The sequence below is a fragment of the Saimiri boliviensis genome, chromosome 12 (genome assembly GCF_048565385.1).
Source record: "Saimiri boliviensis isolate mSaiBol1 chromosome 12, mSaiBol1.pri, whole genome shotgun sequence".
NCBI classification, from domain to species: Eukaryota; Metazoa; Chordata; class Mammalia; order Primates; family Cebidae; genus Saimiri; species Saimiri boliviensis.
The window spans coordinates 47220516-47239368 of record NC_133460.1 but is presented as its reverse complement, the minus strand read 5'-3'; the positions used below and the strand labels follow the sequence as shown (position 1 = coordinate 47239368).

The 18853-nt window shown below is 39.5% G+C and overlaps 1 protein-coding gene across 2 annotated transcripts in view; it reads right to left on the bottom strand.

The window, feature by feature from the left end:
- SIRT1 (sirtuin 1) overlaps positions 1–18853 on the bottom strand; it is a 45158-nt gene continuing 26305 nt past the window's right edge. For both annotated transcript variants that reach the window (XM_039478420.2, XM_003928682.4), the window contains 5 exons: positions 18496–18643; positions 17296–17375; positions 15858–16044; positions 11797–12357; positions 1–2098 (listed from right to left, as the gene is read on the bottom strand). In XM_039478420.2, the coding sequence (XP_039334354.2) occupies positions 1770–2098; positions 11797–12357; positions 15858–16044; positions 17296–17375; positions 18496–18643 (1305 nt within the window). In that variant the 3' untranslated portion in view covers positions 1–1769. The remainder of the gene's footprint in view (positions 2099–11796; positions 12358–15857; positions 16045–17295; positions 17376–18495; positions 18644–18853) is intronic.

The window sequence follows — 18853 nt, the reverse complement described above, 5'->3', positions numbered from 1 at the left end:
TAAGTTAACAGAAAAAAGTCAAATGACAATTTTAATAGACTTTAAAACAGTGTACAAGTAAAAAACACTGGTTTTGTATTTCAAAAGTTGAAGGAAGATATCCAGTCATTAAACAGTCTACAAAACATATGCCAGGAGATTACATAAAAGACTATGTACAATATAAAAAGAGCTGAAAACAGTCTTCACTGTAAAAATAATTTAAAACAAACTTTTCAATTTAAAATATTATCTATAGCACAAACACACCATGCAAATGGAAAACTAAATATACTGCATTCTTTAGTGTAGCCAAATAAATTCAGATTGAGACATCTTTTAGGTAGGGAAACGGCCATTCAATACGATTTTTTTTCCCTCTGGCAATAATGGTCTTAGCTGGGTATTTTATGCATAAAGAACAGCTATATTTCAAAGCCTTTTTATTGTAATAAATACTAAAGCAACATAGGAATACTTTATTTAGGAATAATGTTCAAAAATGGTCTGAAAAATAAATGGTTACTGTGCAATTTCATAAAGTATGAACTTACTAGAAGCTTTTGCAGCTGAGAAAGTTGATCTCTAGTTTTAAGGCAGGCTAAGCTTTTAAATAAAGATAAATTATAAGAACTAGTTTCATTCATTAACTATTCTGCTATTACATCATGTTCATCTCCATAATACTAGGCTAGCAGTTTGGTATTAAACACCAAATCCTCCCAACGGGAGACATGTACTTTCTGGCTGAGTTATAATTAACATCTTATTACTTTGGAACTGTAATCAGGGGCCTGTTGCTCTCCTCATTAATGGAAAACAGCAGTCCAAAATATTACACTCTCCCCACTAGAAGTACCATTATTATAGATTCAGAAAGGCTTTGCATATTCACATTTTGGCAGTTTAATACTTGTGGAAAAGATCAATGCAAGCTCTACCACAGTGATAGGTATTTAAACAACAATGGCAAATATTTCAAAACTAAGGGGATCCAGGCAGGCACTATTGTTTCTAAAGCAACTGAAACATTTCCAAAGCATTATTTGTTTTTCAGGTTAGTTCTATGAGCCAATATAGACATTACTACATGACCACAGGAAGTACAAAAGCCATCTTCATTTGAACAATAAATACAATAATCCTGAAATTCTTAGCACCAAGTATTACTTTTAAAAGTAAAGACAACCGAGTGCTTGCCTACATATTGCTGACTTCCTTCTACTCGCATGTCACTTGAGATTTTAAAAAGTTAGCTGCCACAAGTTTTGGAAAATGCCAGTGTTTAAAAATAAATAATTGTGTTAAAGAATCAAAAGTTTAGCGTAACAGATTTTGAGTACTTCAAACCATTCAATGTTACAAAGAAAAGTGGAAATACCATTCTTTGGTCTAGATAAGCTGTTCCCTTTACATTAATTTAACATTCTGATGGCTTTTTGAAAACTTTAAAAATGTTGAAACTCACTAGGCAAAAACAAAAAAATTACATATACATATGAATTTATCATACAAATGAACCTTTAAAAGAAAGTTAATCTTGACCAATAGCTGATTAAAGATACTTAGTACCTTTCTTTAAAAAAAAAAAAAAGTTAGTGTTGAGTTTGTACAAGTACAGAAATAATGAAGTTAAAAATTATCCATGAAAAACAATCTATTTTATCAATCTATAAATATTACACCTTCTGGTTTCCTTGTTCTATTGAGTTCACAAGTAAACATTCATTTTGACATGCTAAAGTTCCTAATGCCGGTGGAACAATTCCTGTACCTGCACAATTATTACACTATGATTTGTTTGATGGATAGTTCATGTCTGTTACTTCCTGTTTCATAGATACAGCTTCATTAATTGCCTCTTGATCATCTCCATCAGTCCCAAATCCAGCTTCTCCAGCTCTCTCTGGAACATCAGGCTCATCTTCTAAGCCATTGTAGAATTCTTCAATTTCACTTTCATCCTCCATGGGTTCTTCTAAACTTGGACTCTGGCATGTCCCACTATCACTGTTACTGCCACAAGAACTAGAGGATAAGACGTCATCTTCAGAGTCTGAATATACCTCAGCGCCATGGAAAATGTAACGATTTGGTGGCAAAAAAAGATACTGATTACCTGAAATATAGCAATAAAAATGTTACTTTTAGTTTTCTAAGACTTAGTCGGAGCAGGCAAATGAATTGTGGGGTCCAGCTCTGCCTTTTATAAGTGTCCTTGTGAAAGACTACTATTAGTGTTTAAAAACAACTGGGAGGCCATAGTGTGTCTGCAGTCTCAACTACCCAGGAGGCTGAGGTGGGTGGACTGCTTGAGCCTAGGAGTTCAAGGGCCAGCCTAGGCAACATAGTGAGAGGCCCTGTCTCTTAAAAATTAATTAAATAAAAACAAGCAGTAGACTTCGTCCTGGGTTCAAATCTTAGTTCCGCCATTTATATCTTTGTAAATTTGTAAATGTACCTCTGTGCCTCAATTTCCTCATCCAGAAAATGAGATACATGTTACAACCCTATGAGGGAGGTTAAGTGTGAAAAATGTAGAGAACCACATTTAATAAATGTTATTTCACCAATTCTTTTCAAAATATTTGATGAAAATGAAGTGTATGCCCTAGCCTACATTAGATCCCCTATTTGTGTTCATTAAATGTAACTTCTCTAAAGTACACAGGGTTTTAAAGCATCTTGATTAACTCATTTAACTTTTTTCTGATTATAAGCCTAAAATGTAGTCAATAATGTCCACAAACTCACAGTAGTCGTAGTAACTGTGAATCTACAGTTATCACCTGTGAATCTAAATTTAGATTCATGGCCCCATGACCCACCTACTGAATCAATGTGTGTGTATATACACGTACAGTCTAAAGATGCTTTTGAAAACTCCTCTAAGATGTTTGAATCCATGAACACCAATAAAGTTCTTTCTACAGCACACAAATGAATCCCAGCTTGGCCATTTGGGGTTTTTTAAGTGAAAGAGCAGGATCCCTAAAGACTAATGACGGACAAGTTTTCTACCCTTGAATTCACAGGAGTATGCTCCTAACTTATTTTTTCACACATAATAAATGTAGTATTTATTGTACCATATCCCAGACTCATTCACAAAAGCCTGGTTACCACACTGGTAGGTGGCATGTCACTCTAGATATGAAGCATACCTCAAGTTCTCTCCAAAGTGGCTCTCAAACTTTTATACTGCATCATAACCCAGTTCTCATCACAACTACAACCAGTGTGACAATTCTGACCTGAACCCCTAAAATTTCACAGTCCCATTATAAATAACAGAAATTACTTATTTCCCTCTATTACAAGAGATACGTAGTACTCGTCAGTTTCCTATGATACCGCAGGCAGGGCACAGTGGCTCACACCTATAATCCCAGCACTTTAGGAGGCCAAGGCAGGCAGATCGCTTGAGCCCAGGAGTTTGACATCAGCCTGGGCAATGTGGTAAAACCCTGTCTCTAGAAAAACTAAAAAAAAAATTAGCTGAGCATGAGGACATGGGCCTGCGGTCTCAGATACAGCTACTTGGGAGGCTAAGGCAGGAGGACTGTTTGAACCCAGGAGGTCAAGACTGCAATAAGCCAAGTTCATGCCACTGCACTCCAGCCTGGACAATACAGCAAGACCCTGTAACAAAAATAAGGCACCAGTATTAATTACGTGGTTAGAGAAAGGAGTCAAGTACTTGTATTTCACTGGCAGATAACCTCACCTGGTTCTTCTAACTGGGCCATCTCCTTTGAATCACACCTACTCTTTTTAAGTTTTGTTTTTTTGACATAGGGTCTCATCCCGTGGCCTAGGCTGGAGTGCAGTGGCACAATCTCGGCTCAGTGTAGCCGTGGCCTCCCCAGGCTCAGCTAATCCTCCCACCTCAGCCTCCCAAACAGCTGGGACTATAGGTGCATGCCACCCCACCTGGCTAATTTTTGTTATTTTTTGTAAACAAGGAGTCTCACCATGTTGCTCAGGCTTGTCTCCAACTCCTGAGCTCAAGCAATCCTCAGCCTCACTTCTCAAAGTGCTAGGATTACAAGCGTGAGCGACTGCACCTGGTTTGTTTGCTTCTTTTAAAGAGACAGGTTCTCATTCTGTTGCCCAAGCTGGACTCAAACTCCTGGGTTCAAGCAATCCTCACACCTCAGCCTCCCTAGCATCTGGGACAATATGTGCATGCCACATTGCCCAGCTCCAATCAATCTTTTTTTAAAGGGGTCCCAGCAAATGGTTGTCCTCTTTTCTTTTTGTAGTTTTGTCTCATGCTTCTAAAAATCATTTCCTTCTGACCTAGGTTCCCTAAAAAACTGAATAATGTATTTCACAGCCCCAGTGCTCAATACCTGTATTTTCGCCCTCTACTTGGCAACTCTCCAGACAGGTTAAAAGTTTACCTTATCTGTGCTCTTACTTCCTCCTTTTTAGCCTTGACCTGACAGATGGAAGCAGAAATAGGTGACAATTGTGGCTAAAAAAAACGGAGAAACCTATAGTGGTCATTTGGTTTTAACAGCTACAATTTTATACTTTTCATACACATCCTATTTAAATTCTTACAATTCTGAGATATTTAAGAACCTATGATATAAAATAACTGCTGAGATAAAACTGAGACAACACAGGTCTAATTCTAAAACTCCTGTACCTTTAAGGACTCCTAATTTGGTGTAAAAACCAGTATAATATAAAAGAGGCCAATGCAGTGGCCCACACCTGTAATCCCAGTGCTTTGAAGGCTGAGGCAGGAGGACCACTTAAGGCCACAAGTTTGAGACTGGCCTGGGTAACAAAGCAAGACCCCAATCTCTACAAAAAATTTTATGATTAGCCAGGCATGGTGGTACAGCCTATAATCCCAGCTACTTGGGAGGCTGAGGCGGGAGGATGTCTGATCCCAGAAGGAGATCAAGGCTTTGGTGAGCTTTGGACGACAGAGACTGTTAAAAATAAAACATAAGCTGAGCACGGTGGCTTTCTCCTGTAATCCCAGCACTCTGGAGGCCAGGCAGGTGGATCACAAGGTCAGTTCAAGACCAGCCTGGCCAAGATGGTGAAACCCCGTCTCTACTAAAAATATAAAAATTTGTCATTTGTGGTGGTGCATGCCTATAATCCCAACTACTCAGAAGGCTGAGGCAAGAGAATTGCTTGAACCAGGGATGGGGAGTTTGCAGTGAGCTGAGATCACGCCACTGCACTCCAGCCTGAGAAAAAAGCAAGGCTCCATTTCAAAAAAAAATAAAATAAAATTGACTGCTCCAGGTTAACTCTTGTTTCCTGGTCAAAGAGATTTGTGTGTTTGACACATCTGTCAGAATGACATTCAAGAAAAGTTCCTGGGAGGGATCCAAGATGGCTAATTAGGAGCAGCTCAGGATCGCAGCTCCCAGTGAAAGCGCGGAGGGTGAGTGGACAACGCATTTCCAGACGGATTTTTATTGCCCACAGACCAGGAGATTCCCAGGCAGAGGAGCCCCACAGGTTGACAGCGCAGCTGGTTTAGCTGGCGTGGCTGTTTTGCTGGTGCCTCAGCACAGCGGTTCTCCATACAAAATACACGGGTCCAGGCACCGTTTTAGCTGGCGATTGGAGCTCGTGGCAGACAGAGTCACCCATTCAACTGATTTTTAAAAAGAGGACTGAAACAGGGAGCCAGGCCAGGAGATTCCCAGGCAAAAAAGCGCCACAAATCACAGCACAGCCGGCACAGTGGGTCGCCACACGGGAAATCACACAGATCCCAGAGCCTTTTCAACAGGCGACTGGAACACCTGGGAGACAGAGTTGACCCTTCAAGGGCTCTGAGGCAGGAAGTCAGGTGATCAGGCTTGGCTGGTCCCTCCCCCACAAAAAACAGCAATAGGAAATGCTCTGGACTGACAGTTTCACAGCAAGCACAGCTGAACCTGGGAAGGTCCAGCTCTGTGGGGGAGGGGCGTCCACCATTACTGAGGCAGTCCACCACTATGGAGGTAGTTTGCCATTGCTGTGGCAGCCCGTCATTACAAAGAGAGTCCGCCCTTATAGAGGTGGGCCGCCATTGCCCAGGCAGTTCTAACTATACTCGTATAAAAAGAACAGCAGGGAAGTTCACACAGCAGCTTGGCAGAGCCCACAGCAGAGCCCACACCAGCTCAGCAAAGCCTCTGCAGGCAGACAGTGACTAGGCTGCCTCCTCGCTGGGCAGGGCAGCCCTGAAAAAAGGCAGCAGCACAACAGAAACTCATAAAGCCCTAACTCCCCAGGACAGAGCACCTGGGGAAAAGAAAGGGTGGGGGGGGGTTTTATGAGTTCTGCTGCAACAGACTTTAATGTATCTGCCCAGTAGCTCTGAATGAACAATGGAGCTCACAGCTCAGCACTTGAGCTCCTATAAAGGACAGACTGTCTCCTCAAGCAGCTCCCTGACCTCTGTATATCCAAAGAGTCACCTCATAAAGGAGAGATCAGACTGACAAAGAAGGACATTACATAATGGTAAAAGGATCAATGCAACAAGAAGAGCTAACGATCTTAAATATATACATAACCAATACAGGAGCACCTAGATACATAAGGTAAGTTCTTAATGACTTACAAAGAGACTTAGACTCCCACACAATAATAGTAGGAGACTTTAACACCCCACTGTCAGTGTTAGACAGATCAACAAGACAGAAAATTAACAAGGATATCCAGGACTTGAACTGAGACCTGGATGAAGCAAACCTAATAGACATTTACAGAACTCTCCACCCCAAATCCACAGAATATACATTCTTCTAAGCACCACATCACACCTCTCTAAAATTGACCACATAATTGGAAGTAAATCACTCCTCAGCAAATGCAAAAGAACGGAAATCATTAACAGTCTCTCAAACCACAGTACAATCAAGTTAGAACTCAGAATTCAGAAACTAATTCAGAACTGCACAGCTTCAGGGAAACTGAAGAACTGGCTCTTGAATGTTGACTGGATAAACAATGAAATGAAGGCAGAAATAAAGATGTTCTTCGAAATTAATGAGAACGAAGCACAACATACCAGAATCTCTACGATACATTTAAAGCAGTCTTGAGGGGAAAATACATAGCAATAAATACCCACATGAGAAGCGAGATCTAAAATGACACCCTATTGTCGAAATTTAAAGAGCTAGAGGAGCAAGATCAAAAAAAACTCAAAACCTAGCAGAAGACAAGAAATAACTAAGATCAAAGCAGAACTGAAGAGACAGACACACAAAAAACCCTTCAAAAAAATCAATAAATGCAGGAGCTGGTTTTTTGAAAAGATCAAAATAGACCACTAGCCAGATTAATAAAATAGAATAATCAAATAGATGCAATAAAAAAGCAATAAAGGGGATATCATTAGATTCCACAGAAATACAAACCATCATTAGAGATTATTACGACCAACTCTAGGTACATAAACTAGTAAACCTGGAAGAAATGGATAAATTCCTGGACACTTGCATCCTCCCACGCCTAAACCAGGGAGAAGCCAAAACCCTGATTAGACCAGTAACAAGGTCTGAAGTTGAGGCAGCAATTAAGAGCCTACCACCCAAAAAAAAGCCCAAGTCCAGATGGGTTCACAGCAGAATTCTACCAGACATACAAAGAGGAGCTGGTACCATTCCTTCTGAAACTATTTCAAACAATCAAAAAAGAGGGAATCCTTTCCGAATCATTTTATGAGACCAACATCATCCTGATACCAAAACCAGGCAGAGACTCAACAAGAAAAGAAAACTTCAGGCCAATATCCATGATGAACATAGATGCAAAAAGCTTCAATAAAATACTGGCAAGCCGATTGCAACAGCACATCAAAAAGCTTATCCACCATGATCAAGTAGGCTTCATCCCAGGGATGCAAGGCTGGTTCAACATACCTAAGTCTATAAACATAATTAACCACAGAACCAAAGACAAAAACCACATGATTATCTCAATTGATGCAGGGAAAGTCTTTGACAAAATTCAACAGCCCTTTATGCTAAAAACCCTCAATAAACTAGGTATTGACGGAACGTATCTCAAAATGATAAAAGCTATTTATGACAAACCGACAGCCAATATCATACTGACTGGGCAAAACCTGGAAGCATTCCCATTGAAATCTGGCACTAGACAAGGATGCCCTCTCTCACCACTCCTATTCAATATAGTATTGGAAGTTCTAGCCAGAACAATCAGGCAAGAAAAAGAAATAAAGGGTATTCACATAGGAAAGGAGGAAGTCAAATTGTCTCTATTTGCAGACGACATGATCGTGTATCTAAAAGACCCCACTGTCTCAGCCCAAAATCTCCTGAAACTGATAAGCAACTTCAGCAAAGTCTCAGGATACAAAATCAATGTGCAAAAATCACACACATTCCTATACACCAATAACAGACTTAAAGAGAGCCAAATCAAGAACGAACTGCCATTCACAATTGCTACAAAGAATAAAATACCGAGGAATACAACTAACAAGGAATGTAAAGGATAATGTAGTTCTCTTCAAGAACTACAAACCACTGCTCAACAAAGTAAGAGAGGACACAAACAGGTGGAGAAACATTCCATGTTCATGGTTAGGAAGAATCAATATTGTGAAAATGGCCATACTGCCCAAAGTAATTTACAGATTCAACACTATCCCCATCAAGCTACCAATGACCTTCTTCACTGAACTGGAAAAAACCACCTTAAACTTCATATGGAACCAAAAGAGAGCCCGCATAGCCAGGTCTATTCTAAGCAAAAAGAACAAAGCAGGAGGCATCACACTACCGGACTTCAAACTATACTACAAGGCTACAGTAATCAAAACAGCATGGTACTGGTACCGAAACAGAGATATAGACCAATGGAACACAACAGAGGACTTGGAGGCAACACATCTCCAACCATCTGATCTTTGACATACTTGACAGAAACAAGCAATAGGGAAAGGACTCCTTGTTTAATAAATGGTGTTGGGAAAACTGGCTAGCCATGTGCAGAAAGCAGAAACTGGACCCCTTCCTGACACCTTACACTAAAATTAACTCCAGATGGATTAAAGACTTAACATAAGACCTAACATCATAAAAACCCTAGGAGAAAATCTAGGCAAAACCATTCAGGACATAGGTGTAGGCAAGGACTTCATGACCAAAACACCAAAAGCATTGGCAACAAAAGCCAAAATAGACAAAAGGGACCTAACCAAACTCCACAGCTTCTGCACAGCAAAAGAAACAGTCATTAGAGTGAACTGACAACCAACAGAATGGGAAAAAATTTTTGCAGTCTACCCGTATGACAAAGGGCTGACATCCAGAGTCTACAAAGAACTAAAACTGATTTACAAGATAAAAACAAACAAGCCCATTCAAAAGTGGACAAAGGATATGAACAGACACTTTACAAAAGAACACATACATGAGGGCCAACAAACACATGAAAAAGTGCTCATCATCACTGGTGATTAGAGAAATGCAAATCAAAACTACATTGAGATACCATCTCACTCCAGTTAGAACGGCAATCATTAAAAAATCTGGAGACAACAGATGCTGGAGAGGATGTGGAGAAACAGGAACATTTTTACACTGTTGGTGGGAGTGCAACCATTGTGGAAGACAGTGTGGCGATTCCTCAAGGACCTAAACACAGAAATTCCATTTGACCCAGCAATCCCATTACTGGGTATATATCCAAAGGATTGTAAATTGTTTTACTATAAGGACACATGCACACGAATGTTCACTGCAGCACTGTTTACAATAGCAAAGACCTGGAACCAATCCAAATGCCCATCGATGATAGACTGGACAGGGAAAATGTTGCACATATACACCATGGAACACTATGCAGCCATAAAAAATGATGAGTTCACGTCCTTTGTAGGGACATGGATGAACCTGGAAACCATCATTCTCAGCAAACTGACACAAGAACAGAAAATCAAACACCATATGTTCTCACTCATAGGCGGGTGTTGAACAATGAGAACACATGGACACAGGGAGGGCAGCATCACACACTGGGGTCTGACGGGGGGAAATGGGGTAGGGACAGCAGAGGGTGGGGAGTTGGGGAGAGATAGCATGGGGAGAAATGCCAGATATAGGTGATGGGGAGGAAGGCAGCAAATCACACTGCCATGTGTGTGCCTATGTAACAATCTTGCATGTTCTTCACATGTACCCCAAAACCTAAAATGCAATTAAAAAAAAAGACGTGAAGTGTTACCTTTCAAGTTATAGGAATTTGTGAAGAAAATGAAAATATGATTCTATTTATATAAAAAGTCCAGAATAGGCAAATCTATAGCAATAGGAAGTGGATCAGTGATTACCTAAGGCAGGGGAGACTGTGGGAGAGAAGAGAGGAATTGTAGATGGCAGCTAAGAGGAATGAAATTTCTCTTGGGGGTAATGAAAATATTCTACAATTGATTATGACGCACCACTCTGTGAATATACTAAAAGTCACTGAATTATACACCTTCAGTGGATAAATTGTATGGTATATAAATTATATCTCAATAAAGCTGGTTTTAAAAAGTGGAAAAAATAGAAAAAACGAAGAGATCCTGATACAAGTCTTCAGTGCACAGGTAGACTTTGTATATGGTAGAGACTGTGTATTACTTAAGTCGTAGCAATTTTTCCCCTTCTGCCACGATTTGCAAACATAAGCATATCCCTCTATGCTTTTTGTATTGTCCTTTTAAATCCCTACTTCTACCTTTTGGGCGATGTTATTTTCAAAATAATAATAAAGTACTTTGTTCTTCAGCAACACCTATATCAAAGTATTAATGAATATTTATCGCCCACATTTATAATTATACACAACATTAATCACTGACTCCAGAACTTAACACAGTGCCTAATATGGAAAAGGCCAAAGGTTCAACTGAACTAAACTTATTTACAGCAAATAACTGGAATACTTAATACAGTTGTCTAAAATTTGTCAGTTTCCACCAAGTATGGTAAATGGAGTAAGTTATTCTAAGTTAAATTAAACTGTTAGACATCTAAGTTACAGTGTGTGTATGTTTTTTTTTTTTTAAACAGTAAGTGTCAAGAAATGTTAAGTTTACAAATGTTAAAGAAAAAAAAAAAACCCTAAGTCAGGAATTTCCACCACAGACTACTTGTAAACATCAGCTTCCGAAGAATAGAAAGTGATTTCACCTATGTCGATTAACACTCATTGATAAAGACTATGCATGTTCAAAACAGGGTAGAAACTATTCCTATATTCAGTGGAGAAGAATCAAAGATGGTTTAAGTCCTCAGAGAAAACAAAGATGTGTTCTAGATTTGAGATAACACTGCACAATAGTTAAGAGGGCAGGCTCTAAGCATAAGTAGAGTGGATTTTAATCTGGTTCTTCCACTTTTTAGTAGTTGCCATGCACAAGTTATTTAACCTCTATGGTCCTCAGTTTTCCCACCTGCAGAGGAAAGTAATAGTTCCTGCCTCAGAAGATTAAAATCGCATAACGTATGTAAAGCAGCTGATCCACACTATGCACTCAAATCTGTCATCATTTCTGCCAGCTAAAGCTCTCACCAGACAACTGCACAGCACTCAATACCAACCCATTCTTTATCTTTCCATGTTCTAGAGAAACACAACATACAGAGCACTATCAAACACTTCCTTCTCCATATTATGTAAGATACCAGATTTACCTTTGATTATGAACTGTACAGTTTCTCTAAACAGAATCAACTAAAGCTACTCTATTAACCTGCTGAAATAGCTAATTTTTTGCAAATATTGTTATGACAAGTATACTTTCAAAATGGTTGATTGCCTTCTTACCATCAAGCCGCTTACTAATCTGCTCCTTTGCCACTCTACTAGGCCAGCACTTTCTCACTGTTCCAGCCACTGAAGTTCTTTCATTTTTCTCCCCAGTACTGGAACCAACATTCTTCAAATCCGGATTTTCCACCTGTTCAGAAATACTTTCAACATTCCTGGAAGTCTGTACTTCTTGTGGTTTTTCTTCCATACAACCTTTTGATTCAGACACGTCTAAATCATCAACATTACTCTTAGTTGCTTGGTCTAAAAGTGTGACAATCACTGAAGAATCTGGTGGTGAAGTTCTTTCTGGTGAACTTGAGTCTTCTGAAATATGAAGAGGTGTGGGTGGCAACTCTGACAAATAAGCCAACTCTTTTTGTGTTCGTGGAGGTTTTTCAGTAATTTCTGAAAGCTTTACAGGATTACAGCAAAGTTTGGCATATTCACCACCTAATCTATGACACAATTCATTAATTATGACATCACAGTCTCCAAGAAGCTCTACATCAAAATGCAGATGAGGCAAAGGTTCTCTATTAATTAATATCTGAGGCACTTCATGGGGTATGGAACCTAAAAAACAGGGTGAAAAATAAGAGTTAGAAAAAGGGAGGAGAAAGTAAGCTAATAAAGCCACAACAGATACAAGGGCTTGAGCTCCCGATTCCCAAAAAAGACACTTACACTAATACTTAACCAAGCTATTACATCAAGCAAGCAGATGGGCAGTTAAGTGTCTTTTATAAAACATTCAGGTTATGCTCCTGTCACCTAGTTACCCGAGGTATCTTCCCAGACTTTCCTATTCTGAATCTCAATTTCCTTGTCTGTAGAATGAGGATATTAATAGTACTTTCCACAAGACTGTCGTTGAGGATTAAATAAGTAAGTCAAGTGCACAGAAGAGTTCTTGGTAGTTCCTGATATAAAGAAAGCAAGCTAGGCCTGGTGGCTCATGCCTGTAATCCCAGCACTTTGGGAGGCCAAGGCAAGCAGATCATCTGAGGTCAGGAGTTCAAGACCAGCCTGACCAACATGGTGAAACCACGTCTCTACTAAAAATATAAAATCAGACGGGCATGGCGGCGCATGTCTAAAATCCCAACTACTTAGGATACTGAGGCAGGAGAATCACTTGAACCCAGGAGGCGGAGGTTGCAGTGAGCCAAGATCGTGCCATTGCACTCCAGCCTGGGCAAGAAGAGTGAAACTCCATCTGAAATAAATAAAGTGAAAAGACATACATATCTATTCTACACTATTATAAAACTGTTTCATTTTTTAAAAAATTATCTTTGCAACACACCATACTATCCCACAGAAAGCTTTTGAAGCGAAAGCTTTTGAAACAAAAGAATTTAAGGACCGGTGTGGTAGCTCATGTCTGTAATCCTAATGCTTTGAGACGCTGAAGATGAAGGGTCGCTTGAGGCCAGGAGTTTGTGGCCAGCCTGGGCAAACAAAGTGAGTCCCATTTCCACAAAAAATTTTAAAAACTAGCTAAGCGTGGTGTGCACCTGCAGTCCTAACTATTCAGGAAACTGAAGTGGGAGGATTCCTTGTACCCAGGAGTTCACGGCTGCAGTGAGCTGTAACTGCACCACTGCACTCTAGCCTGAGCTGGACACCGATCTCTAAAAAACAAAAAGCTTTTTAAGCAGAGTGCCTTTGAATTAACTTTTTTTGGTTTTTTTTTTTTGAGACGGAGTTTCACTCATTACCCAGGCTGGAGTGCAATGGCGTGATCTTGGCTCACTGCAACCTCCGCCTCCTAGGTTCAGGCAATTCTCCTGCCTCAACCTCCTGAGTAGCTGGGATTACAGGCATGCGCCACCATGCCCAGCTAATGTTTTGTATTTTTAGTAGAGACGGGGTTTCACCATGTTGACCAGGATGGTCTCGATCTCTTGACCTTGTGATCCACCCGCCTTGGCCTCCCAAAGTGCTGGGATTACAGGCGTGAGCCACCGCACCCGGCTGAATTAACTTTTAAAAAAAGCAACTCAAGGCCGTGTGCGGTGGCTCACGCCTGTAATCCCAGCACTTTGGGAGGCTGAGGCAGGGTGGGTCATGAGGTCATGAGAGCAAAGCCAACATGGTGAAACCCCATCGCTACTAAAAATACAAAACAAACAAACAAACAAAAAACAACTTAGCTGGATGTGGTGGGGTGCACCTGTAATCCCAGCTACTCGGGTGGCTGAGGGAGGAGAATCACTTGAACCCAGAAGGTGGAGACTGCAGTGAGCTGAGAGAGTACCACTGCACTCCAGCCTAGCAACAGAGCAAGACTCCATCTCAAAAAAAAAAAAAAAAAAAAAAGAGCAACTCAAGATCAAAGACTTGTTTATTAAATTTTCATGTTTCATTTAATTGCAAATTGTCTTGTGTTCTACTTTAACAGAGTTTTATAGCTAATTAGGTAAGACTGAGTTAACTGCTAAAGACATCAGATATGAGATAAACACAAAACTGAAGAGCTTGATTCCATGTTTCTTCCAACTGTTTACTCTGGCTGACTTCACACTGATGTGGGGTCTAATTCAATTCTCTGGCTAGGGATTTTTTGTTTTTCTCCTCTTTCTCTCACTTATGAATGGACACATCTGATGCAACTGAAATCTCTCTCTTCTGATTCTTCACTAGAGGAATAAACAGGCAGTATGAGAATATATATGATAAAGAAATTATTCTGAGGGCAATAGGGATTTAAATTGTATGTGAACACTTTTATACACACACACAGCTTTTGGGTTTGCTAGATCAACATACCATTATGACATGGCTGATTGTTATTAGAAGAATGAACCAATCATTTTGAGCCCCCAAATGCATCTCACATGGTATGTTACACTTCTACCTTCTACCAAACTATACATTTGAATTTATTGGATGTGAAATCAATTAAATTGGAAGGATAACAACTATGTTATTAAGACTAAAAAACACAAGGATTAAGGACTGTTTCATAAATTGAGGCTAACCCTTGCAACATTAAAAACAGATTCCACCAAAAAGTCTGTTAAACTCTTTACTTTTGTCTTAATTTTTCACATTAATTAGGAGTAGAGTTTAGCATTACTCGGGGGTTTGGTTTTGGTTTTGTTTTTTTGAGACTCTGTTGCCCAGGCTGGAGTACAGTGGCAAAATCTCACCTCACTGCAACCTCTGCCTCCTGGGTTCAAGCAATTCTCATGCCTCAGCCTCGCAAGAGTAGCTGGGATAACCAGCACACACCATCCCGCCCAGCTAATTTTTATATATACATATTTTTAAATTTTTAAAAAATGTTTTTATTTTTAGTAGAAACAGGGTTTCACCATCTTGGCCAGGCCGGTCTCAAACTCCTGGCCTCAAGCAATCGGCCTGCCTTGGCCTCCAAAAGTGCTGAGATTACAACATGAGCCATCAACATTACTTGTGTTTTGACAACCCTCCACCCCCATCAAAATGTCAGATTCACCAGTCTCTATGAACAACAATGCCACCTAAAAAAGAAAGTTTAGCCAGATGTGGTGGCTCATGCCTGTAATCCCAGCTACTCAAGAGGCTGAGGCAAGAGGACCACTTGAGCCTAGAAGTTTGAATCCAGCCTGAGCAACACAAGATCTCATCTCTATTAAAAATAAACAATTTCTAAAATTAGCTCTTTACCACTTTTTTTTTTTTTTTTTTTTTTTGAGACGGAGTTTCACTCTTGTTACCCAGACTGGAGTGCAATGGCACGATCTCGGCTCACCGCAACCTCTGCCTGCTGGGTTCAAGCAATTCTCCTGCTTCAGCCTCCCAAATAGCTGGGACTACAGGCACGCGCCACCATCCCCAGCTAATTTTTGTATTTTTAGTCGAGACGGGGTTTCACCATGTTGACCAGGATGGTCTCTATCTCTTGACCTTGTGATCCACCCACCTCGGCCTCCCAAAGTGCTGGGATTATAGGCTTGAGCCACCGCCCCTGGCCTTCACCACTCTTTCAAACAGAAGCAGAGTAAGATTACTACGGTCTATTACACAGATCCACAACCCATGGCATTATATATAGAAATGTTTTCCAAAAACCATCACCAACTTACTTGGAATTAGTGCTACTGGTCTTACTTTGAGGGAAGACCCAATAACAATCAGGAGATCAGCTTCATCTTTGTCATACTTCATGGCTCTATGAAACTGTTCTGGTAAATTTTCACCAAAAAACACAATCTCTGGTTTCATGATAGCAAGTGGTTCATCAGCTGGGCACCTAGGACATCGAGGAACTACCTACATATGTTCAGATTTTGGTTGAGGGAGAGAAGTGAAGAGTAAGCCCAAGTTAGAAATAGACAACATTTCCATACTTTCAAGAAAACATTTCAGAATTATTAAAAAAAAAAAAAAAAAAGCTATGGATAAACAGCAACTGGATTACAATCTAAACGTCAAACTTTCAATAATGGAAAGTTTATTAACATACTATGAAACAATGAAATATTATGACATTATAATATCTATGCAGAAAAACACTGACATTCAAGAATCCATCATATATTAAGAGGAAAAATACAATGTGTGTATATACACAAAATGGGAATTGATCCTTTTAAAAAAAATACATGCCAGGTGCAGTGGGGCTCATGCCTGTAATCCTAGCACTTTGGGAGGCCAAGGAGGGCAGATCATGAGGTCAGGAGATAGAGACCAGCCTGGACAACATGGTGAAACCCTGCCTCTAAAAATAAATAAATAAATAAAATACAAATTTGTAAAATAAAACGATTCCATTTTATTTTTTGAGATGGAGTCTTGTTCTGTTGCCCAGGCTGGAGTGCAGTGGCATGATCTCTCGGCTCACTGCAACCTCCACCTCCCGGGTTCAAGTGAATTCTCCTGCCTCAGCCTCTCAATAGCTGGTATTAAAGGTGTACGCCACCATGTCAGGCTAATTTTTGTATTTTTAGGAGAGACAGCATTTTGCCATGTTCGCCAGGCTGACCTCAAATGATCCACCCACCTCAGCCTTCCAAAGTGCTGGGATTAAGCATGAGCCACTGCACCCAACCAACGATTCCATTTTACTATACTGTTCTTCCTCTTTCATAATGACATGATTAACTCTATATATTGCTAAACACATAGGATATATTTCTGGGTAATTTTTATTTTCTGCTACATTTTCCTATATTTTTTGGCAATGAATATGTATGAAATACTTTAAAAAGATTACCACAACAAATATAAGGTCCAAACCTGACAGACACAAAAAGGGAGGAGGAGGAGAAAAACTACCATAACAACACTTGCTTATGATCTTGTATTTTATGTTTGGCTTGGACACTGAGAAGCCAATTTCATAATTTTAAGAGACTTTATAGACCTGTTTTTTATTTAAGGTACTGAAAGGTTCTTGTGTATTTCACCAAAATTCCCAATGCTAACTATTTTCTTCCTGCATCGGGAAAAAAAGGGTTTTGAGGCAAAAGAAGAAATACATCAGAGACATGCACAATTCCTAAAATATAGGAAACAAATTACCTGATTAAAAATATCTCCTCGAACAGCTTCACAGTCAACTTTGTATTTACAAATCAGGCAAGATGCTGCTGCAAAGGAACCTAAAAATAACCAACATATACATGCTTTATTAAAGAAGTTATTTGTTTCTTGAACACACCACAAATGTTATAAAGTTTGACAAATTAAGAGAGTTGACACACTACAAAGGTTATGAAGTCTGCAAAGTTAAGAGAGTTTAAAAATTTTTGTTTTTAACTTTATTTTAAAACTCAGAACACCCTGCAGATTTTGTGATACGCTACAGGAGAATCTAGGAGATAAAGAATTTACATATATACTTATTTTTACATAGAATAAATACAATTCTCAATCGCTGAGACACTGATACAACGATGCCTTCTAAAGCTACTCTTTTCAACTCATTAAAAAAAAAAAGAAAATACATAAAGCTACTCTTTTCAACAAAACAACTCACTCCTCCAGGGCTAAAATCCTGCAAAGTTGGATAGTTCCAATTCTACTACCTAAGCTTAGCAGTTCTTAGAAACAGTTCAGATACATAAGAAAATGACCTGTTCATATTTGCTTTACATTAAACATTTCTATATCTCTGAATCCTGTACATCTCAACTATCCAGTTCTCTTATAGTTTCATAAACTAAAGATGTCTTATTTTTCTTCATTAGTAGCTAATATTATTCTTATAAAAAAATTTTTCTTTTAAGAGTCTTACTCTGTCACCCAGGCTGGAGTGCAATGGCACGATCTCAGCTCACTGCAACCTCCAACTCCTGGGTTAAAGTGATTCTCATGCCTAAACCTCCCAAGTATGCCCAGCTTATTTTTGCACATTTAGTCAAGACAGGGTTTCACCACGCTGGCCATTCTCAAACTCCTGGCCTCATGTGGTCCGCTCGCCTTGGCCTCCTAAAGTGCTAGGACTACAGGCAGCCACAGCATCAGACCAGAAAAGACTGCAAGCAACAGCAACATCTTTGAAATCCAAAAGCACACTCTTATCTGAGGTTTTATATAAAGGCCAATACTTTTGTTCTTATTATTTTCGCTTTCCACTTTCCTGAGGTTATCTACATTAATGAGATAACACGATTAAACAATGCTTAATCTCCACTTCTAGATGGCAGTCTGCTTTCTAATCCTGATTTTTCCTATAAAACTAAAATAAAACTATAGAAAACCATTCTGAAGTTTACTAACCATGACACTGAATTATCCTTTGGATTCCTGCAACCTGTTCCAGCGTGTCTATGTTCTGGGTATAGTTGCGAAGCAGTTTTCCTTCCTTATCTGACAAGGCTATGAATTTGTGACATAGAGATGGCTGGAATTGCCCAGGATATATTTCCTATATCAAGCAAAAGGTAGAAAAAATTCACATTAGTGAAATAAACAACGGATGTAATATGTTTAACAAAAAACTACTGATTATAATACCCCACGTATAATTTTAAAAATGAAATAGATGAGCATTTTAAAGTATCTAGACGGATGCAACACACACCTACAAAAGGACTGTTGCTGTCATATGTATAAAACTCAGCAATTAGTGAACTTG